Consider the following 24,872-nt stretch of genomic DNA (forward strand, 5'->3'; position numbering starts at 1 on the left):
GACAACCATTTTAGGTCTTATAAGTTGTGATGTGGGGCCCCCTGAATCGGACTCTAACTTAGCCTACAACACTGTTTAGTTAGGTGTTAAAGGGGTATTCCAGGCAAAAAAATTAAAAGTCTTAATCCTTTCAGTACTTACGAGCTTCTGAAGTTAAGGTTGTTCGTTTCTGTCTAAGTGCTCTCTGATGACACCTGTCTCGGGAAACGCCCAGTTTACAAGAGGTTTGCTATGGGGATTTGCTTCTAAACTGGGCGTTTCACGAGACAGGTGTCATCAGAGAGCACTTAGAAATGAACAACCTTAACTTCAGAAGCTCCTAAGTACTGAATGAAAGGATTGAGATTTTTTAATAGAAGTAATTAACAAATCTGTTTAACTTTCTGGAGCCAGTTGATATATATAAAAAAGTTTTTGCCTGGAATACCCCTTTAAGTGTTAAAGTAACGCTATGTTCACATGAAGTTCTTTTTCCTTACATTGAATGTAGCCATGGGACCCTATTGACTAAGGGTCATGCCACTTCACTCCCAGAGAGCATCCTGGTGCCATCATCCAGCGAGTGCCACACAAGCACCTGGCTGTTTGCATCATGTAGAAGAAAATGGTTGATCTGACCAGTGTGCCTTCTTTGTTCCATGTTCCAGTTGTGAGGTTCATTGTAGTCACTTTTGGCAGCGGTTAGCAAAAGAACTCGACAGCTCTGGGGCCCCACACACAGCAAGCTGGGAAGTGCAGTTTGTTCCCAACACCTTTCTATCATGGCCAGCAGTAACTTTAACAATTTGTGCTTCAGTGTGACTGGACCAGAATGGCTAGCCTTTACTACCCGACCCCATCAATGAGCCATTGGTGCTAATGAGTTACAGGTTTAACAGATTGTGTTTCCTTGGAACACTTCACAAGACCTGCCATTTTAAGATGCACTGACCCAGTCATCGAACCATCACAATTTGGCCCATCTCATAGTCACTATAGTCACAGATTTTTACACTTGCCCATTTTTCCTGCTTTCAATCCATCAAAGTCGCTGCTAAAATAGATCTCACCCCTTGACAGGAGCCAATGTAACAAGATAATGTTGCTATCCACTTTAATCTTATGGCTGGTGGGTGTTTATAGCACTGTTATTCCTCCTTATATTTTGGCAAATTAATAACATATTTTTAATGTTCTAGTAAATAAAAGCGAGCAAAGTAAAAAATCATAAAAAGGTTAACTCTGTTATTAAAATACAAAAATAAATAAATAAAATAAAAAGGAATTCTATAAATATTAACCACCACAGACCTATTAGAGAGACATACGGCCTAATTATATCTTTATAGAGGAGATTTTGGATAAACACTTCCAAACAAATGAACATAATATCTGCAGCGAGCAAAACAAGACTGTGCCTCCAAAAACAGCAGAGGGATGGGGGAGGGATGGGGGTTCCCATTTTTATCTAACTTCAAACTTTACAGAAAAAGAAATGCTTTTTGTAGTATTAGAATTCTCTAGTCAAGCTCGCTAAACTGCTCTAAAAATGTTGACCGTGCCTCCAACTGGAAGACCTATCAGGGATTCCTTTAAAAGGTCATGTCTTGGTTTTCAGTAGCCATACAGATGCCATAGTCAATGGAAAATTCATGGAGCCTTTAGTGAAATGACGCCTGCTTTTAGGCTCACTCTGGGCCAATCAACTCCATTCAGCTTCTACCAGCACATATTTCTTCATAATATTACTGCAAACAATACACATCAATACATAAAATACTACTACAGCTTGTCTGACATAACATTCCAAAATCACCTGGTATCAGATTCTTCTGACTATTAGACAAATCCACATAAGAGTTATCTAGTGCACTCAACATCCTTTTAGCTTCACATTCCTTTTAGCCACTCTAGAAAAACATTGGCCCATGTTGGCAGGATAACATTTCGCAAGAACTTCTTCAGATGCTGTAAATGGCCCATTTTACCTTAATGCAGGTAAGCTCCCTAAGATTAAAGGGGTACTCCGCACCCAGCCATCTTATCCCCTATCCCAGCGATGGGACCCCCACGATCTCCCTGCTGCACCCGGTGTTAGTTTAGAACGTCAGGTGCAGCACCGGAGGCTTGTGACGTGATGGCCATGCCCTCAATGCAAGTCTATGGGAGAGGGGGTGACGAAAGTCATGTCCCCTACCATAGACTTGCATTGAGGGGGCATGGCCATGATGTCAGGAGCCTCCGCCGGTATCGCCAGTCATCCGGCATGGAGCGAAGTTTGCTCTGCGCACCGTATGTCTGGGGTGCCTTTAGCCATGATCGCGGGGTCCCTGGCGGCGGGATCCCCACTATCAGACACCTTATCCCCTATCCTTTGGATAGGGGATAAGAGGTCTCAGGGCCGGAGTAGCCCTTTAAAGGGGTTCTCCACCATAAGGTGATTTTAGTACGTACCTGCCAGACAGTAATGGACATGCTTAGGAAGCATCTGTGCTTGTCTTGAGGCTAAATGGCTATGTTGTGAGATTCCCATTACACTGTGGCTAGCTTTTTGTGAAACGGTATTTCCTGTTTTCATTTTTTCTTTTTTTGCCTACAAATCCCATAATTCCATTTTCCTCCCTCCCACACATCAGCCACCCCACCCATTGAAACATAAATGAGCTGCATCCATTCAAAAGACCTGTGGTTTTCAATCAGGGTGCCTACAGCTGTTGCATTAGTTGCAGATTAATCTCTGTCCCACCAAGCGATCCCTCCACCCATTGAAGTAGACAGGCTCCCTGTCATCAGCTGACTAGTGAGTCAGGTCTCAGCCGCATTGCAACCTGGGAAAAATCTGAGACAACCGTCATTTTGTATGCTGTTGAAAATGAATATTGGGGTGAAAAAACACATAATTGTGAGAAAACCGTCACACACAGGTACAGAAACTATATTATGAACTTCACTAACTTTACAGCCCCTGTAGCACAGTCAAATAAAAAATATTCCTGCAATACGCCATTTAAGATCTGGGGACTACAGATGCCAGAAAAATGAGAAAGCATCATGTCTTGTTCCTGGAACCAATCCATAGGTCATTTGACCTATAGCCTTTGAGAAAGCCATTGCTTGTGGGGAAACTTGGGAGGGCGACGCGTTATTAAGTTTTAATAATCACCTGCTAGTCTCTTATTAGGTAGTTGTGGTTTAAACTAACCCTCCATACATAGGTCCTGTAGTAGTGTAACATGCCAATTTCCACACAGGGAAGTGGCCATTGTCTTTAATAAAAAAAAATAAAAATTTTTTTTTATATATATATATATATATATATATATATATATATATATATATATATATATATATATATATAATAATAATAATAAATAATAATAATAAAGTTACCATTCATTGCATAAGGGGCACTGCTCCTTCTTGCAGCACTGGGAAGCAGGTTTGTATCCGATCAGTGGCATATGCCTGAACCATGTGCCATTCCTATAGGGCTCCAAAAATACTGGTGGGCTAACTGACTGCCTAAGAAACTGACCCAGGAGGGTGCAAATGAGGTGCATTAAAATGAGCTCTAAGGCTGGGTTTATATGTTGGCATAGCACTACTAAAGCATGACATGGAACTGTATTTGCTGCAAGACTGTGGCAATTCACAATAATCTATGTTTATATTCGCGCCACAGTTCTCAACTGTACACCACACTACAAGACCGCAGCCTATCAGTGAACTCAGCCACAGGGAATGAATGATAAGCAAGATTACATGTGCACAATGCTGTGTAATATGGCATTTGACACATAGCATACAATGAGTCCAGCTCCCCTCCATGTCTCTGTGCGCCCGGACCAGTGTGGACTACACCGTGGAGTAGATAAGAAAGCAAGAAAAGGTGTCCAGCGCAGCTCCCTTTAAAAGATATCTTTATTGCATATTCATCCACAGGTACACAGAGAGCATAGACAGGTGACACGTTTCGGTTCAACAAGGAACCTTAGTCATACAAAGAGTGCATAGTGAATCTTTATATAGGGAGAGCGGGAAGAAAAACTCCACCTCTGTTTCCAGAGGGATAGTTAACGGCCACTTTCTCCAAGTCTCCGTCTACAGGTGTAATCCAGGGGTGATCAACTCCTAGACTTAACCCTGCACAGCAGGGACTTACAAGACTCGGGCATCCTCTAACAGACATAGGTAAAGAATGAACGTGTACATATAAAAATAAGAGTAATTATAAAAACAATTCAGACAACATTGATTATAATGCGTGCATATATTCCTCTGATGGCCATCAACAGAGGAGCAATGTATGTTCAGACCTATAACGGTTATTGTAGCATATATTATATATTAATGACAAACGCATAAATATATAATATATGCTACAATAACCGTTATAGGTCTGAACATGCATTGCTCCTCTGTTGATGGCCATCAGAGGAATATATGCACGCATTATAATCGATGTCTGAATTGTTTTTATAATTACTCTTATTTTTATATGTACACGTTCATCCTTTACCTATGTCTGTAAGAGGATGCCTGAGTCTTGTAAGTCCCTGCTGTGCAGGGTTAAGTCTAGGAGTTGATCACTCCTGGATTACACCTGTAGACGGAGACCTGGAGAAAGTGGGCGTTAACTATCCCTCTGGAAACAGAGGTGGAGTTTATCTTCCCGCTCTCCCTATATAAAGATTCACTATGAACTCTTGTCTTTGTATGACTAAGGTTCCTTGTTGAACCGAAACGCGTCACCTGTCTATGCTGTCTATGTACCTGTGGATGAATATGCAATAAAAGCTGCATTTTAAAAAGGGAGCTGCGCTGGACACCTTTTCTTGCTTTCTCAGCCACCATGTTGTATGTAGTTAATAAACAAAAAAGCTCCAGACCTTTGGAAGCTGGACAATAAAGGGGAAGGCTCAATAAAGACTAGTGTTCCATTGCAAGTATTTATAAGGTAATTGGGAGGTGCTTGATGGGAACTATGGTTTGCAAGAGGTATAGAACCATAGGTTGGTAAAATCTGCATAATGCTAGGAACACGCATTGTAGATATGATGCAGAAGCTGCCAAAGGCAAAAGTGGATCCAGCAGGAAGGGGAAATCTAAAAAGACAGGTTATTCTTCACCCTTCCAGCTGGATCCACTTCTGCCTCTGGCAGACACACAGAAATTCTGCAACGAACATACAACACAAGGCCCTACCCTTAGGACATCTTTTATAGTGAAATAATATGGCTTTTAGGTGCCCCCTAAATAATGAAAATTGACCACAGTAATGAAAAATGTCACCACAGTGGATCTCCAAAGTTGCACGGACATTATTGTCATGGTCACCTCGCACGTAATGGTAAAAAGTTCCGATAAGTGAATAGAACCCTATGCAGGAGTAAATGGCCTTTAGTCCTGCTGTCCCATGCTTTCCTTCAAACCAACAAAATTCTGGTCCTTTACTTAAATTTACATGTATATAAAGTTAAAGTCTGAACAGATCAGAAACTTTACAATTTCTACTCTGCAAGGAGGGGGAGCACTCCATTCTTCAGGGGAATGATCCATATGTGACAGTGGCGTGCCGTGCCACACATGCCATAAATCTACATTGATCTTTGAAGCTGCCATTTTACTCCGGCACAAAATGATGCTCCGGTGCCCATTTCACGTCACAGAGCAGAGATTTATGTGCGGCTGGCGCAACATCTGCCGGCACATTTGTACTTGCATCCGAGAAAGTACACAAAGCTTCCACAGCTAAACAAACACTTTCCCGCTTCCTAGAGCAGAGCTGGAATAATGCAAGGAGACGACAGGAGGGGCCAACAGAACGTCACCCTCTTTCATCTTGATTAGAAGTCGCCCCATCATGAAATATAGTGTACTCCACTCTGATAAGGGGATATGGTAATACAACCTTGAAGAGTGCAGGCTGCGACAGTTACCTGTGTGTGAGACGGTGTATTCATCTATCATAAGACGGCGGGCAATGGAAATGAAATGTTTTTGGCACTTATTGATCAGCTGCTTTTTTCAGTATATACTCAATGGCATTATCAAAAACAAAGACCAGGAGTATAAGAGATGGGGGAAAAGCAAAGTGATTTGGGACGTAGCCATTTCCCCCCACGACCCTGTCTCCCCAAACACATGCATGTTAAGATTGGCAGTAGACCATCTTCCAGGAAAACAAAGGCAGATTAACTTTAAACATGTTTAATTTCAGATGTTAATAGATGTGAAGGGACAATTGTCCCAATTCCCCAATATATTTTCTGCTCATCTTTAAACAAACATTTGTCATTGTGTAATATAAATGGGCAATGGTAGATGGCATGAGAGGGCGCACAAGGGGGTGGTACTAGGGGAGAGTGGTAGTGGTCAGACTCACACACACACACACTAGGGCTGGGCGGTATGACCAAATATGTGTATCACGGTATTTTTTTAACTTACGGCGGTTCCACGGTATATAACGGTATTTTCACCCCCCCCCCCAATCATGTGACCCGCGCGCAGTGTTCAGCGCCCCCCCCCCCCCAAATCCTGTTACCCGCCATCACCGTTCTGCTCCCCACAGTTAATGATCAGCCCAGCGGGTTACTACTCACAGATGTCAAGCACTGCCCTCCTCCACTTTGTTGGGGGCCGCTGGCACTGGAACTCACTGTACGCCAGTGGTCTCCAACCTGCGGACCTCCAGCTGTTGCAAAACTACAACTCCCAGCATGCCCGGACAGCAGTTTGCTGTCCGGGCATGCTGAGAGTTGTAGTTTTGGAACATCTGGAGGTCTGCAGGTTGGAGACCACTGGCGTACAGTATAGAGTTCCAGCACCCGGCGGCCCCCAACAAAGAGGAGGAGGGCAGTGCTTGAAGGTGACATCTGTGAGTAGTACCCCGCTGGGCTGATCATTAATTGGGGGGGGGGGGGGGGGGGGGGGGGCAGAACAGCACTGGCGGGTTACATAGGATTAGTTCCCCGATGTGGGGACAGCGCAGCGCTGGGATGATAATACATTCCCGAGGGGGAGGGGCCCAACCGGTATTGCGGTATGGGGGAAAATTCATATTGTGCAGCCCAAAAAATTTGGTATTCGGTATGAACCGGTATACCGCCCAGCTCTAACACACATTATATAATTTTACTTCTTTTCTTTATAAAATTATATATATATATATATATATACACATACACTTTTTATTCTCTTTTTTTATTATTTTTTTTTTTTAAACATGGCAGGAATAAGAAGTCAGAACTAATCTTCAATATCAGCTGGTCTCCAGACATGAGGCAGGACCAGAAAGGCTGCAGCTATAGGTAGATTTCTGTCTCATGTCTACAGACACCTGGATAAGGATATACTGTACAATAGGAGATGCATTTCGATCCTTTAGGAGCCACTGGGTGGTTGGATCACGCGATACACATTAAGCACATACATTGCACATGGGTTGTAATGAGTATCTGTCTGCTCATGCATGAAGCGACTTCTCCTGCATCCTCTAAGAGCAGCACATTCATTAACCTCAACATGATAATCCTTTCACGGCTGCATATTAACTAGTTACATATTCATAATCATTTACATTATTTAAAGGGCCGTCTATGAGATTTGCTCGACTATATCCATTAACTGCGGTGATAAAGGTTACAGAAGATATTTTACTTAATGTTTCCAAGAAGCTACTTTAATTAGCAAATATGCAAATGAAGCATATTTTTTGACAGATGGGGCCAATGCCACCAGTTCATATGTTCATTCTAAAAGCCATAGTCACACAAATAAAAGCTTAGGATCAGCCTCTGTTCACATTCTGGGCACATAAAAAAGGAATAACTACTAGAAGAGGATGTCCACTGCTCCTCACACCCACACTGCTTGGACCTGGAGGTTATATAGTCTCCCCGACAAACAATGCTAGAGGACACGCGGTCCTTGAAGCGTTGCCCAGTGCTCTTACACTGTGGCCCTAGAAGGACCCTTGGCTGTTTATGTTCAAAAATGTACCACACTTCTCGGCCTTTTGGCTAAGATCAAGTGTAGTATCTGTTCTTATCAGTTTTTCATGCCGGTGTACAGTAACGCCGGTATGGGGCTGGTGGGGATGGGTGCTGCATGGAGGATGCAGGTGTACCAGGGCTTTCCGGGGCTGGTTCTGAGGAATCAGCTCGACTGCTGCCCCGATGTGACCTGTTCCCTCCGGGTCTCGCCATGAGGCTGAGAGGGTCTAGAGCCGAGGTACTTTTGTGCCTCGGGGAGTGGTGAAACTCACTGGGAGGATAGACTCACTGAGTTGAAGCACGGGCACCATAATCTCTTCACCTTGTGGCACTCACCTCTTGATTCCCGGCCTTCTGGCTAGGATCAGAGAAATTTTTATAGATCCGGCCGGATGTCCGGGCAGTATATCTGCACACATTCACTTATTTATTTCTTTTTTGTCTCACTGTGTCACTTTTTGCGTGTTGTGTGTTCACAGGATTTGTCAGGATGCGGTAGCCCTTCTGGGTGTCCCTCCTGGCGGTCTAGGGGAGGTGTGTGTGGCCATTAGGTTCCGCACCTCCCTGCAAACACCCCGGGTACTCCTGCTTTGGCAGGGTACCTACCGTAATCGGCTCTGCGGGCAGATACCTTGGCTAACGCCAAGGGGGATGCCGGGAGCATTTGTGGTCCCCTAGTAGCTTCGGCGAAAAGGGACATCGAACCTGGAACCTCGCAGGTACCTTTTGGTCCGGAGGCGAAGGGTAAGGTTTGTTGGGGGGCCTCTCTCCTATCGGAGAAGGGCTTGCGATAGACCGCATCCTTTGTGCACGTTTTTTTAGTGTAACACGTTTGCACTTTTTCTTGCACTTTGGGTGAATCGAAAGCACGTTCCTCGGCTTTAGATAAAAAAAAAAATGTACCATCGCTGAAAGGGTTCAGCACTGCAGATCCAATGGTTTGGGAATCCCACAATCCTGTCTATCTCTTGTCTGATATAGATTTGCAAAGTACACAGGTAACTTCCCATCCCGATAACAAAAGCACAGTCTCTAGTAGAGGGGAGGATTGTTTCAACAACATACAAAAATGGAACTTAAAGAGTACCTGTCACCAAATAAAACTTTTAATATTTTATTCCTTGAGTAATTAGCAGACACTTTCCTATTAACTTGCTTTTAAAATTGTCAACATAAAATACAGTCATGGCCGTAATTGTTGGCACCCCTGAAATTTCTCAAGAAAATTAAGTATTTCTCACAGATAAGGATTGCAGTAACACGTTTTGCTATACACATGTTTATTCCCTTTGTGTGTATTGGAACTAAAAGGAAAAAAAAAGCAAAATAGGACATAATGTCAAACCAAACTCCAAAAAATTATCTGGACAAAATTATTGGCACCCTTAATATTTGGTTGCACACTCTTTGGAAAACATTACTGAAATCAGTCACTTCCTATAACCATCAATAAGCTTCTTACACCTCTCAGCCGGAATATTGGACCACTCTTCCTTTGCAAACTGCTCCAGGTCTCTTGTTGGAAGGGTGCCTTTTCCCAACAGCAATTTTAAGATCTCTCCACAGGTGTTCAATGGGATTTAGATCTGGACTCATTGCTGCCACTTCAGAACTCTCAAGCGCTTTGTTGCCATCCATTTCTGGGTGATTTTTGACGTATGTTTGGTTTCATTGTCCTGCTGGAAGACCCAAGATCTCAGACTCAAACCCAGCTTTCTGACACTGGACTGTACAGTGCGACCCAAAATCCGTTGGCAATCCTCAGATTTCATGATGCCTTGCACACATTCAAGACTCAAATATGTAAAAAAAGAACAGAAAATAAGCACAACAATGTGCCGTTATTCGGGTGGGGGTATATAGAGTTAGCTGTGAGTATAGGTATGCTCACCTTCTCGTATTGCGCTCGGGGCACAACACCACACTTGGCTTGGATCCTTAGTATACCAAGATCATATGGTTCAGGAAGGGCTGCTCGCACTCTGCTGCCTCAAGGAGAAGGATCCTGGGCGTCTGGTATGCTGAGAAGAAATAGGTAGGATCTCCGATCTGAAAAAAGTTGGTGCTTTGGAGCGCTCCTTTCCAGCAGGATGAGTGGGGAATTAGTAGCCACACAATCGGAAGGTAGGTAGAAAATGAAGATTTATTCCGGTATAGTACAAACATAGGATAACGCGTTTCGAGGGGTGGGGCCCCCTCTTCGTCCGATCCTCAAATCTGACGAAGAGGGGGTCCCACCCCTCGAAACGCGTTAACCTATTTTCTACCTACCTTCCGATTGTGTGGCTACTAATTCCCCACTCATCCTGCTGGAAAGGAGCGCTCCAAAGCACCAAATTTTTTCGGATCGGAGATCCTACCTATTTCTTCTTTGCACACATTCAAGGCACCCAGTGCCAGAGGCAGCAAAACAACCCCAAAACATAATTGAACCTCCACCAAATTTCACTGTAGGTACTGTGTTCTTTTCTTTGTAGGCCTCATTCCGCTTTCGGTAAACAGTGGAATGATGTGCTTTACAAAAAAGCTCTATCTTGGTCTCATCTGTCCAAGACGTTTTCCCAGAAGGATTTTGGCTTACTCAAGTTTATTTTGGCAAAATGTAGTCTTACTTTTTTATGTCTCTGTGTCAGCAGTGGGGTCCTCCTGGGTCTCCTGCCATAGCGTTTCATTTCATTTAAATATGGACGGATAGTTTGCACTGACATTGATGCTCCCTGAGCCAGCATAACAACTTGAATATCTTTGGAACTTGTTTGGGGCTGCTTATCCACCATCCGGACTATCCTGCAAAGGATAGGGGATAAGATGTCAGATCGCCGGGGTCCCTGCACCCCGCTATCATTACTGCGCAGAGCGAGATCGCTCTGCACGTAATGACGGGCAATACAGGGGCCGGAGCATCGTCACATCACGGCTCCGCCCCTCGTGACATCATGGCCCGCCCCTCGTGACGTCATGGCCCGTCCCTGTCAATACAAGTCTATGGGAAGGGGGTGTGGGGGTCGTCACGCCCCCTGCCATAGACTTGCATTAAGGGGACGGACCGTGATATCATGAGGGGCGGAGCCATGACGTCACGCTACTCCGGCCCCTGTATCGTCCGTCATTACGCACAGAGCGAACTCGCTCTGTGCAGTAATGATGGCGGGGTGCCGCAGCGGCGATCCCCGGGGTCCCCAGCAGCGGGACCGCGGCGATCTAACATCTTATCCCCTATCCTTTGGATAGGGGATAAGATGCCAGGGGCGGAATACCCCTTTAAGACCTTTCATCAATTTTCCTCTTCCGTTCACGCCCAGGGAGGAAAGCTATAGTGCCATGGGTTGCAAACTTCTTGATATTGTAGCGCACTGTGGTCAAAGGCAAATCTAGATCTCTGGAGATGGACTTGTAACCTTGAGATTGTTGGTATTTTTCCACAATTTTGGTTCTCAAGTCCTCAGACAGTTCTCTTCTCTTTCTGATGTCCATGCTTAGTCTTTGCATTGTGCGTCTGTGTGTGTCACACTAAGTGAACTTCTCTCCTTTTTATCTGCTTTCAGGTGTGATTTTTATATTGCCCCAGCTGAGTTTAAAGGAGCATCACATGCTTATTTTTCCACAATTTTGAAAGGGTGCCAATAATTTTGTCCAGCCCATTTTTTGGAGTTTGGTGTGACATTATGGACAATTTGCTTTTCTTCCTCATTTTTTGGTTTTGTTCCAATACACACAAAGGGAATCAGGGATGTGGAACTTCTATCGCCCAACACCCGGGACATGCAGTTTCGGGCGCCGGGCAGGTGAATTTTTCCGGCCCTTAGCCTGGCTTCGGGCAAGCAGGACCGGACCTGACAAGCGCTACGGCGCTCTGCAGTCTGTATGGAGCGGGCTCCCGACTCGTGCCCGCTCCATACTCTGCAGCCCTCGGCTGTGGAAACTTGCGTCCTCCGAAGCAGAGCAGGGGGGATGAGAAGCTGTCTCTCCCCTGCTCTGCCTTCTTAGAAGTGCGAGGGGGAGATGAGGTGACGTGGCTTTTGCTCCCTGTGCAGACCTGCGTCCTCTGCCTTCACTCCCCCCAGCTCTAGCTGAGGAGAGCTGAGGAGAGCTGAGGAGAGGTCACACGTCTGCACGGGGCGCAAGTTTCACACCGCCGATAATAACTAGCATGGGGCGCTCAGAGGGGTGTATGGAGCGGGCTCCGGACTCCTGCCCGCTCCATACTGTACAGCCCCCGTCTGTTCTTAGTAGCCGGGAGCCGCTGAGGTGAAAAATTTCACAGGTTTGAATTTTTCACCTCACACCGCCGCTAATAGCCAGCATGCGGCAGTGATTCCTCCTATAAGTCTAATGAAGTGTAAAACAAAAAAAAAAAAAAAAAAGTTTTAATAAAAGTTTAATAAAAACACACATTAACCCTTCCATGTTAAAAGTTCAAATCACCCCCTTTTTCTATATAAAAACATGCAAACATAATAAAAATAAACATTTGTTATCGCTTCGTGCATAATTGTACGACCTATTACAATATAACATTATGTATCCTGTACAGTAAATGTAAAAAAATAAAAATAAAATGTAAAAAAATCGCAGAATTTGCAATTTTTATAATATCCCAGAAATTTTTTTTTAAAAAGAGATTAAAAAGTCAGATCAATACCAAAATGGTACCGATACAAAAAACAGATTATGGCGCACAAAAATTAGCCCTCATACAGCCTGGTATGTGAAAAAAAAATAAAGCTACAGGGGTCAAAAAATGGCAATTAAAAAAAATTCTAAAAAGTTCAGATTTTTTTTAAATTTGTAAAACATGACGTAAACTATACAAATCTGGTATTGCTGTAATCAGGCCGGCCTATAGTAACAAAATAACATGTTATCTCATCCACAAGGTAAATGGCGCAGAAAACCACCAAATCTGCAAAATTACACCACCTATTTTTTGGTTCAGAGAATATGTTATTGAAAAATTCAAAAGGAATCATAGTAGGTAGTTATGGCTATTATAGGGCGAGGAAGAAAAGAAAAAAAAAAAAAAAAAAAAGAGCGTAAAAGCAAAAATTGGCCCGGACAAGTGGATCGTCATGAGGGACAAGTAGATTTTGCTCCATTTTAGTCCCGTGGACAAGTAGTTTTTTTTTAATAACATTTCCACACCCCTGGGGAATGAACATGTGTATAGCAAGACATGTGTTACTGCAATCCTATTCTGAGAGAAAAATTTACTAACATTTACGGCCATGATTGTAACTTATCCCCTATCCAAAGGATAGGGATTAAGTTATAGAGAACGGGGGGAGGGGTTCCGAGTGCTGCCCCCCCATGATCTCCTGGACAGGGCCGTGGCAGTCTGCAGGAGGTGCAGTGTCGTCCCCAGCAAAAGCTGCGGCAGACTTGCCCCCTCCATGTTTCTCTATGGGATACATGGAGGGGGCTTGTCAGCCGTCGAGTCATGCGGGAACGGAACGCCCCCTTTCCAGCAAACTGCCACGTCTTTGTCCAGGAGATTGCTGGGGGCCCCGGCGCTAGAACCCCCCGCAATCTATAACTTATCCCCTATCTTTCGGATAGGGGATAGGTTGTATTGCACTACAGGTGTCATTTAATACAGTATGTCTGGGTCAACATACCCAAAATGGCCCAGAGTGGATCACAAGGGTTGAGGGATGTTAAGTGCGAGGTAGTGAAGTTTATGGCAGATTTGTAGTGACATTTAAATAAATACTACAGAGGGGGAAAAAAAAAATCTAACATGGCATGTAGAATAGGTTTGGGGCAGCTCACACAGAGAGGTTTTGGTGAAAGAGCCAAAACTGCTGAATTTCAGAACGCAAACTGCAAGCAACTTTTCCAGTATAGAGTTTGATGCAAGTCGTGTAAAATGGTGATTCACCTGCAATATATCCGCCATCAAAATGCAGCAGCAGTCAATCCATTTACGGTCTATAGAGTCAGTCAAGTACCAGACTTGGCTATGCTCCGCAGTGCACAGGAATGACTGCTATTATACTTGAACAGGACTTAAATGGATTTTGACAGAAATTAAGAACTGAAATTTGTATGAAACCCTAAATACCATGTCCGTAAACAGGTTTGACTCAACCCGGTTTACAATGCAACAAAAATTTTTCTTGCAGATTTCTTTTTTGTGCAGCATTATGTAGTTTAGTGCTGCCTGTTAGCAGCCATATTTGAGACTGGTGGGAATTTACTGGCCCTTTAAGTGAACAATAGCTGAATCAGTACCTTACTGAATAAAGAAATGGATACAGGCCAACAACTCCGTCCATCTTACTTCTCAAAGTCACCCACAGAGCTGCGGCAACATTCATTTAGGTAAAAATATCATTAGCCGGATTCTCCAGCAAAGCAGGGGTTAATGCAATACTGCAGAGCAGCGCAGTCTAAATCTAGTCCAGAAAGACCTTGACAAGTCCATCTTTTCAAGGCGAAACTTACCAAAAGCCTTTCCTGAGCAATAAGTGCAGCAAAAGATAATTGATTGACTGTTAATTAGAAAAATTAGGAAGCATTGGCAGGTCAGTGGCCCCTGAGAACGAAGCTGGACAAGGCTGGGGAGAAAAAACAAATGGCTTTAAAACGTGATTACTAGAGCGCTCTATAATGTGATCATTCATCTTCCCAGCCCTCTCAGTCTACTAAAGCCACAATTATCCACTGCTTCCTGGGCCTGAGCGTGAAAAATCTCTCTGTATGCTAGATTATCCACATGTATTACCACAGCCAGCCACCAGGGGGAAGCAGGAATTCCTCTTCATAACCATGCTTAGAATTCTTGTGAAGATCTCATATTCCGATCAACCATAACATTCTAACTCAGTGGTTCTTAACCTTGTTGGAGGTACTGAACCCCACCATTTTCATATGCGCATTCACCGAACCCCTCTTAATTGGAAAAATAAAATAGGATTTTTTTCAAATTCAAAACATAGGAGGTTTATATTTAAGTATATATTTATACATAGGTGCACAAAATAAACAAATCCATTAAGACAAATTGGGCAGACAGTGTTCCCCCCCACATTAGGGAGGCAGTGTTCCCCCACACATTAGGCAGGCAGTGTTCCCCCACATTAGGCGCAGGCAGTGTCCCCCCACATTATGTAGGCCAGTGATCTTCAACCTGCGGACCTCCAAATGTTGCAAAACTACAACTCCCAGCATGCCCAGACAGCCAACGGCTGTCCGGGCATGCTGGCAGTTGTAGTTTTGTAACATCTGGAGGTCCACAGGTTGAAGACCACTGATGTAGGCAGTGTTCCCCCCCACAGACATACAGACTCCAGCCATATACAGTGTATGCCTGTGTACTGCCCACTTTAGTGCTCCGACCACTGCTCCGGCTATAGCAGTAGGTCCCGGAACCGATGGTTGGAGCACCGAAGATGACGTGCCGCTGGTCACTTACCAAGCCAGCACATCTTCCTCCTTCTCTATCTTCCGGTCCTCGGCTCCTTCATTTCCATGGGCGCACGCACGGGACGTCAGTGACGTCCCGACATGGGCTATGTTCTGGCAACCCTGTATTTTTTAACTTAAAAAGGACATCTGCAGTGTGATTAACACTTATCTCCTATCCACAGTATAGGGGATAACTGTTTGATCGCGGGGGGGTCTGACCGCTGGGACCCCCTGTGATCTCCTGTACCGGGCCACGGCTGTCCCGTGCAGAAGGCGTGCCGGCCTGCTGCCTCCTCCATACATCTCTATGGGAGAGGCAGCGTTCGTCGCCTCCCCCAATAGAACTGTATTGGGACGGGGCGTCACCATCGACCTCTAGGTCGACGCTACGCGCCATAGCGCTCACTATGAGAGCTAATGGCGGTGCCCCGTTAGGGAGATCGAGGGGGGTCCCAGCGGTCGGACCCCCCGCGATCAAACACTTATCCCCTATCTTGTAGATAGGGGATAAGTGTATATTGCGCTGCAGTTGTCCTTTAACGCGGGGCCGCAGGGAATTAATAGTGATGGGGGGGGGGGGGGGGGGGGGTAATTGCCCCATCACTACAGAACGGGCAAACACCAGCTCAGCTCGGGGTCCCAAGCAATTGCTTGGTTTGCCTGTCCTGTTGCGACCTCCCCCGCCGAACCCCCGGGACTGACTCACCGAACCCCTGGGGTTCGATCGAACCCAGGTTAAGAACCACTGTTCTAACTACTGACAGAGGTGAATAAAATTGAATGTCTGGTGACAAAGGCTCCCGACAGGGGGACGGATATATTTAACAGTAAGTGAATGGTCAATTCTTGAAGTTTACGAGTTGGAAACAGAAAATCAGGCAAGAGTTAAAAGTAACATGTCACTGTAAAATCTAAGAGAACCTTGTTATAGAGCAGGACAGATATGTAGATTTATGGGAAAGATTCTATGCAATAATTCATGGAAATTATTTTGGGCTTCCAGTTGGCGGTCTCACTAAATGATTGACAGCCTGCCTGATAGGAGCATGCATATAGAGATAACTGTCAGTCACTAATTAGGACAGCCCACTGGACTCCTAAGTGCAGAGTTAACTAGAGCTGGGCGGTATGGCCAAATATGTGTATTGTAGTATTTTTGTAACTTATGGCGGTTGCACGGTATATAGTGGTATTCCCCCCCACCCAAATTAATTAATACCCCAGTGCTGCACTGTCCCCATCGGGGTACTACTCACATCACCCGCAAGCGCTGCTCTCTTCGTCCCCCTGTTTGTTGCGGCCGCCGGCGCTGACACACTCTATACTGTGCGGTATCCCTATGCCCGGGCTGCAAAAGGCAAACAAAATAAACTAACGCATGTTCCAACATCGGCCTTACGCTGGGGACATGAACGTCTGACAGCCGTCAGCCTATCACCGGGCGCAGCGATGTTCCGCCTCGGGTGGTGATATGCTGAGCCCACTGTCATGTAAGAAGCCGGCTTCTTACATGACAGTGGGCCCAACTTATCACCGGCCGTGGCGGAACATCGCTGCGGCCGGTGATAGGCTGACGGCTGTCCGACGTTCCATTCCCTGGGAAGCAAGTCCGGACCCACGGGGGAGGCGAGTTAAAGTTTATTTTGTTTACCTTTTGCAGCCCAGGCTATAGGGATACAGTATAGAGCAGTGGTTTGCAATCTGCAGACCTCCAGATGCTGCAAAACTACAACTCCCAGCATGCCCGGATAGCCAACGGCTGTCCAGGCATGCTGGGAGTTGTAGTTTTGCAACATCTGGAGGTTGAAGACCACTGGTATATAGTGTCAGCGCCGGCGGGCGCAACAAACAGCAGGACCAGGAGGGCAGCGTTTGCGGGTGACAAATGCGAGTAGTAGCGATGGGCTGATTAATTGGGGGGGGGGGGGGCAGAACAGCGCTCGCGGGTCACATATGATTAGTTCCCCAATGGGGACAGCGCAGTGCTGGGCTGATAACTCATTCATTCCCGAGGGAGAGGGGCCAAACCGGTATTGCGGTATGGGTTAAAATTCATATCGTGCAGCACAAAAATTTCGGTATTCGGTATGAACCGTATTATACCGCCCAGCGCTAGAGTAAACATGAATAAAGTTAGATTACATTTTTCATCATAAAACTATGGGAGAGATTTATCAAAACTTGTGCAGAGGAAGAGTGCATAGCAACCAATGAGATCACTTTCGTTTTTCAGATTCGATTGGTTGCTATGGACAACTGCACCACTTTTTCTCTGCACGTTTTGATAAATCTCCCCCTCATCAATTGCCTGAGCTCCTCCAACTATATAACATGCTGAAGGTGAGAACTTATAAAATCATGATTTTCTTCTCAGCTCAAGCATCCAGGAGGCAGAGTTAAGCTGCCAAAGAGCCACAATATCACACACCTCCTGGCTTCCCCTGGCTTTGTTGACATACATACTTCAGCATCTTTGCTGCACCTCCTGGACAAGTGATCTAGGAAAAAAAGTAAAAATTTTATACTAGAAAGAAAAAAAAAAAGGTATGAATGAATTCCTAGCCATCACCTATTCGCCATGTCTGCGGATTATACAAATGAGGCAAACTTGTAGAATGGGTATACCAGGCACTGCTCTGACTACTATAGATAGTCCCGTAGAACTGCTCAAGATGGCTAATCGGTGCAAACAACAGCTGAACACAGTCTTCTGGGTGCAAACATTCCAATATAGGTATAGCTTCCACATAAAATAATGTATCAAGACAGAAAGAAGTTGCGCTCACCCGGACTGTAGTATAAATGCAAAGAGATTTATTCTTGGAACATACAGCTGTGAAGGTACGAAGGATTACAAATCCATAGCGGGGAGTGAGAGCCGGCACAGCTCTCAGACGCTGGGCACACCACTGAAGGCTACTAATTGCGCGTCACTGCAGGTACACCTGGGCCGGAAGAAGCGTCCGCAGTGACGCGCAACTAGTAGCCTTCAGTGGTGTGCCCCGCGTCTGAGAGCTGTGCCGGCTCTCACTCCCCGCTATGGATTTATAATCCTTCGTACCTTCACAGCTGTATGTTGCAAGAATAAATCTCTCTGCATTTATACTACAGTCCGGGTGAGTGCAACTTCTTTCTGTCTTGATACATTGGATTATACAAATGAGCTTACAGACTTCCCTTCATTGCCGGCTCTAACAGAAATATCAAAACACATAGGGGGATTTATGAAAACCTGTGTGAAAGAAGAGTGGTGCAGTTGCCCATAGCAGCCAATCAGATTGCTTCTTTCATTTTTGAAAAGGCCTGTGAAAAATGAAAGAAGCAATCTGATTGGTTGCTATGGGCAACTGCAGCACTCTTCCTCTACACTGGTTTGATGAATCTCCCACATGGAGCATCACAGATTTTGCATATAAAATGTGTGGCTACAAACTAGTCAGAATGCCCACGCTAACCTCTGTCCACAGCTGAAAGCGCACACATTGGACACATGAACATGAGCAACCGGACCATGAAGCAACGGAAGAAAGTGGCCAAGCTAATCATCACGAGTACAGCTGGGTGAATCATCTCTAACCTGGGTAAGAGATGATACCAGAATGCACTATGGGAAGAAGACAAGCAAGTGGACACCTGTCACACCTCCACCCATAGACTTGCATTGATGCGGGCGGGGCATCACAAAGGGGGCGGAGCCGTGACGTCACAATACTCTGACCCCGTGATCGTTAGTTATCAGACACTGAGTGATCTTTGCTCCATGAGGCTGATAATAGGGGGTGCTGCATGAGAGATTGCGGGGGTACCCAGTAGGGATCTACCGATTATCGGTATGGCCGATAATCATGATTTTGGGCATTATCGGTATCGGCAAATACCTTGCCGATAATGCCCCGCCCCCCCTGACCCGCCGCACCGCGACCGCCCCCCCCGACCCACCGCGTCGCACCCCCCACCGTAGTGCTGGGCGGTATACCGGTATGGGGTTTTGGCCCATACCGCTATACCGTTCGGGCCCCACCCTCCGAGTCAATAAATAAAATAAAATTAAACTTCCCCATAATGGGGGGTGGTCCAGGCCATCCATCCTTCCTTCCTGTAGTGTCCGGCCCCATTCCGGGTGGAGGGTGCACCGGTACGGGCTGTCCTTCTCCGGGGGTCCTCTTCTCCACTCCGGGCAGGCTCCGGCCTAGTACGCTGCATAGACGCCGCTACGCCGTGACGTCAGGAGCGCCGCTGCGCACGGGCGTCACTGCGCAGCGGCATCTATGCTGCGCTACTAGGCCGGAGCCTTCCCAGGTGGAGAAGAGGACCCCCGGAGAAGAAGGACAGCCTGGACCGGTTCACCCTCCACCCGGAATGCTGCTGGACACTACAGGAAGGATGGATGGCCCAGACCACCCTGACAGGTAGGGGAGAGAAGCGGGTGGTGGCGGTGGCGGCGGCGGCGGCCTATGGCACCGCAAAAGCCACTGCAATGCATTGATTTAAGGCGCCCGCTTTAAATCAATGACCTGCAGCGGTGTCGAGGGGGGGATAAATAGCCGATAACTTATACCGGAATATCGGTATAAGTTATCGGCTATCGGCCCTAACCTCAACCGATTATCGGTATCGGCCCTAAAAAAACAATATCCCTAGTACCCAGTGGCGGGACCTCCGTGATCAGACATCTTATCCCTTTAAGGGTTTAGCTGAGTTTAGGGTGGATTAGAGAGGTGTAAGTGTTTGCTATGTAAAGGGAAGTCATGTTGTGAACCCAGCTCTGATATGTTGGCATGCTGTTGAAATGGGATGCCCAAGTATGTGCCCACAAATAGGCACAGGCTCCATAGACTTCAATGGCACGATCACTTTCTGAATGTATAGCTCTTGGCAGTAAACCATGCTTTAGTGTCCAAAGTTTAAACATGACTACATTCAGGCTGTTTTTCTAAAGTAAGAACCATCTGACTATACCCAGGCCATCAAAGTAAGTGGGGCTAGCCCCTATCTGTGCACGGATATGTAGGCATCCCATTTTAATATTTTGCAGACATCTGTAGAATGCAACGGCAATTCATGGGGTCATAGCACCCTTAGATGGGTGGCCGCAGAGAAGGATGGCGTAGTAGCCTAGGTTTAAGATTATGAGAAACTACATTAGCAATTTTGCTGACTTGAGGTTGAAAAAAAACAAGCAGATCCAAAGGTTTTTGAGGCAGAGGCAGCAGGAGGTTCTACATGGTCGGATGTGTGGTTTTAAAGGGGTACTCTGGTGGAAAACACATTTTATTTTAAATCAACTGGTGCCAGAAAGTTAAACAGATTTGTAAATTACATCTGATGAAAGGTCACGACCTGAAACGCATCAAGTTGCTTATCCAGGAGGAGGTTTCATTGTTTGTATTTTGAGACGCCATGTCGAAGTTTTATATGGATTACGAATAAAGGTGAAGTTTATTATACCGCTGGCTCCTGCACTTTTCTTCCAGATTTTTCAATTACTTCAATTTAAAAATCTTAAATCCTTCCAGTACTTCTCAGCTGCTGTATGCTCCACAGGAAGTTCTTTTCTTTTTAAATTTATTTTCTGTCTGACCACTGTGCTCTCTGCTGACACCTCTGTACATATTCTATTCAAAAGAATAGGGGATAAGATGTTAGATCGTGGGGGTCCAGCCGCTGGGCCGGCAGCTGTGGCGTCCAAAACACGAAATCCTGCAGCTTCTGCATTCGTGATGTCACGCGATGCCCCCTCCATGTCTAGAGCCGTCACGACTCCTCCCATAGATTTGAATGGAGGCCTGCATCGCCAGTCATCAGGCATGGAACAGAGTTCGCTCTGTGACCCAAATGACAGGGGTGCCGTGCCGGAGATCGCGGGGGTCCCCAGCGGCAGGACCGCTGCGATCTAATATCTTATCCCCTATACTTTGGATAGGGGATAAGATGTGTGCAGCAGAGTACCCCTTTACTGTAAAGGTAGAGCAGAATAAAAGGATATCCTGATGCAGCAGACTTGTTAAAACCACTAACTAATGTATAGTTCAGGTGTGGGCGGCTGGGTCGTGAAAAGGGGAAATGATGATTCAGATTCCTGCATGTTGGTTTATATAAGATAAGAAAAAAAAGAACAGAATTTGGACACTCTGGCTCATTTGTTACCCATCCACTATTCAGAATTCTAGAGCAGCAGCAGATTCCTTTAGCAAACATTTCCTGTTCTAAACAGTTCCTGAAATGGACAGAGGTGGCAACAGAGAGCTGACTGGAAAGACTACACAACTTTCTCCAGTGCATTCAGCAGCTGATAAGTATTTTTTTGTTTCTAAGTAGATTTTGTGGTAAAAGGAGTCATTTATTTACAAAGTATAAATTGGTCCCCCATAAAACAAGCCCTCATATGGTACTGTAGATGGAAAACTAAGTTATCGATTTTAAAGGAGGAAAACATTTTTCAAAAATTTGCTGCATCATTGAAAGACAAAAGGTTATGGACACCTTTGAATACATTTTTTTTTCTTTGTAGTTATGGTAAAAAAAAAAAAAATTCATATAAAAAAAAATGCTTTTTGCTTAGTTTTTTCAGCCTCCTGGTTTTCACATGCAGTACAGGCTGCTGTGTCCTGTTTCCAGCAAAATCAGTCAGAGAAGCAGCCTGATGATCCTATCTCCCCTAAACTGATCTAGGACCACTGTTGACCTTAGACAGTTGTTGTCATATCCTACCTTCTTCATTGCTGACTATTGTGTGCGCTTACCTTTAGGTGACAGGACATGCAAAGTGTCTGCAGATACTTTAATAAAATGATTGATGCTGCTGGAACCATTGAATCAATGTCTGATAATCTAAAACTGGATTTGACAGATGCTCAATTGTAGAAATTTTAGATATTCTGGTTTCAGGTTGATGAGTTACTGGAAAGGATATGCTGTTATATGACTGATGCTGATCTGCCCCTGTGGTGCTGTAGATCAGCATTTTAATAGCACAAAGAAACTTTTTATATAAGGCAGAAGGATCCAAATCCCATTTTGTGACAGATTACAACTTTTCTCAACTTGAATAGTCCTTTAATAGAACATTTATGCAAAAGTTGTTTAGTATTTACTTCTATTGGGATGTGATTTTTAAAGGGTAGCTCCAACCATACATTTTTTTCTGTCCCTGCCTATTGCCCATCTATCCCTAACCCCCTCCCTGCCTTTACAATTTTTTTTACTATATTAAAAATGCTTTTTTGTCTGCCTGGTAGTGTGCTCACTACCAGGCAGACTTCCCCAGCAGGTGTGACGTCATTGATGCCAGCTGGGGCCAACACTTCAGCCCTTAGTTGACTATACAGGGTGCCTCCAGCTGTTTCACCACTACAACTACCAGCTTGCCCTGACATCTACTGGCTGTCAGGGCATGCTGGGAGTTGTAGTGGTGAAACAACTGGAGGCACCCTGTGACGAAAAAAAAAACTTTATTAGCACCGCGGCGCAACCCCGAACCCCCCTCTGTTGAAATTAATAGTTGCCGCATGCTGCGACACTACCCCGAACCCCACTCCCCTCCCCTGTTGAAATCAAAAGTTGCCGCACAGCTACCCCCCCCCCCCCCCCCCCCAGCCATACCCGAAGTGCAGAGCAGCAGCGGCGGCATGTAGATTCCGGGGGAGGCGGGGCCGGTGTGTGAAGCAAGGGAGCAAATGCGCTCTCAGCACTCGCTACCCCCTGTCTGATTGACCGGCATCGGTCCGAATTCAAGCCTGCAGCCGGCCACTAGGAGGGAGACCCCTAGTGGCCGGTTTTCAACATTAAAATAAACTCTTTTAATGAACAAAAAATGTAATACATTTATATTAGAGATATGTTGTAGTACATAAGTACTACAACATATCAAAAAAAAAAAAAAAAGTTTGGCGACAGTGCCCATTTAAGTTCTTATAAGTCACATCACAGTTATAGTCAGATTAATAATGCACTTTGTGCTACAGTTCTTGAGCACCAAGCCTTCTATTCATGTCATTTATAGGGGTTGCTTCTCGGCCATCACCAGCCTGTTTGCAGCCAACAGAGATGGTTGAGAAGGAGAAAACAGCCATGTTGGCTGTCTTACACAATGGGGGAGATTTATCAAAACCTGTGTAAAGGAAAAGTTGCCCAGTTGCCCATAGCAACCAATCAGATTGCTTCTTTCATCTTGCAGAGGTCTTGCTAAAAATGAAAGGAACAATCTGATTGGTTGCTATGGGCAACTGGGCAACTTTTCCTCTGGACAGGTTTTTATAAATCTCCCCCAATATGTGTAACTCCCAAATTGCACAGAAACTGGAGCGACTTCATTTAAATTTCTCCTGTAGGCATCTAAAAAGGGACCTTGAACCAGTCCCTGGTGGTGGGGTGGATCGCCCCCGTGCAACGCGATATGGGGGGCATCCACTGTGGAGGTAGCCAGAGGGCTGTGGAGGTAGCACACAGATCTATGTAGTTCTATGGAACTACATTGATCTGTATGAGGAAACTAATGATTCCTAAGAGTCCCCTATGGGAACTAATAAAGTGTAAGAAAAACATTTTTTTAAACACCCTTTATCCCTTTTATATTAAAAATTTGAATCACCCCCCTTTTCCCACATTCCATATAAAAAAAAAAAATTTAAACATAAAAAACAAACATGTGTTATTGCCATGTGGGCAAATGTCCGAAGTCTAAAAATAATAATAATAATAATGTTAATTAAAACGCACAATGGTGTTTACGTAAAAAAAATAAATAAATAAAAATGTCCAAAATTGCATATTTTTGGTCACTTCACTTTGTATACAAATTTTTTTTTTTTTATAAAAACGATTAAAAAAAAAAGTCCCATCAAAACAAAAATGCTACTGATCAGTGAGGCCTCATACATCCCTGTACATGGAAAAATAAAAAATAAAGTTATAGTGGTCAGAAGAGGACATTTTTAAACACACTAATTTTTGTGCATGTACTTATTTATATTTTAGGTAGTAAAATAAAATAAAACCTATTTAAGTCCAGTATCCTTGCAACCGTATGGACTAGGGATCAACTGATTATCGGTATGGCCTCTAATCACGATTTTGGGCATTATCGGTATCGGCAATTACCTTGCCGATAAGCCGATAATGCCCCACCCCCCCACCGACCCGCCGCACCGCGACCGCCCCGGCCCCATTGCCTCCCCCATCCCCGGTTTTATAAATTACCTGTTCCCGGAGCCCACGCTACTTCTTGCTCCTGCTGCGTCCTGCGTTACGCTGTGCGCAATGACGAGTGACGTGACGTGCGCGACGTGATGTCACCGTCAGTGCCCGCAATGACAGTTCAGGAGGACGCCACCGGAGCCAGATGTGGAGTGGACCCCGGGAACAGGTAATTATAAAACCGGGGATGGGGGAGGCAAGGGGGGGGGGGGGGGGGTTCGAGGGGCGGTGGCGGTGCGGCGGGGGGAGCGGTGGTGGTGATGTCTCAGGACCCCCGGACAGCCAGGGGGAGAG

The 24,872-nt window shown here is 45.3% G+C and overlaps 1 protein-coding gene and 1 non-coding gene across 5 annotated transcripts in view; one reads left to right on the top strand and one right to left on the bottom strand.

Moving 5' to 3' along the window:
• Positions 1-24,872, bottom strand: part of URI1 (URI1 prefoldin like chaperone) — a 90,199-nt gene that overhangs the window by 51,576 nt on the left and 13,751 nt on the right. For 2 of the 4 annotated variants that reach the window (XM_056525670.1, XM_056525673.1), the window contains exon 2: positions 17,812-17,881. The exons of the other annotated variants lie outside the window; for them this stretch is intronic. In XM_056525670.1, coding sequence (XP_056381645.1) covers positions 17,812-17,881 — 70 coding nt within the window. The remainder of the gene's footprint in view (positions 1-17,811; positions 17,882-24,872) is intronic. 4 annotated transcript variants of the gene reach the window in all.
• LOC130277938 (U2 spliceosomal RNA) lies at positions 7,984-8,171 on the top strand. Its single transcript, XR_008845644.1, has one exon. It is a non-coding gene; the product is annotated as a U2 spliceosomal RNA (small nuclear RNA).

This window comes from Hyla sarda, chromosome 6 (genome assembly GCF_029499605.1).
Source record: "Hyla sarda isolate aHylSar1 chromosome 6, aHylSar1.hap1, whole genome shotgun sequence".
NCBI classification, from domain to species: domain Eukaryota; kingdom Metazoa; phylum Chordata; class Amphibia; order Anura; family Hylidae; genus Hyla; species Hyla sarda.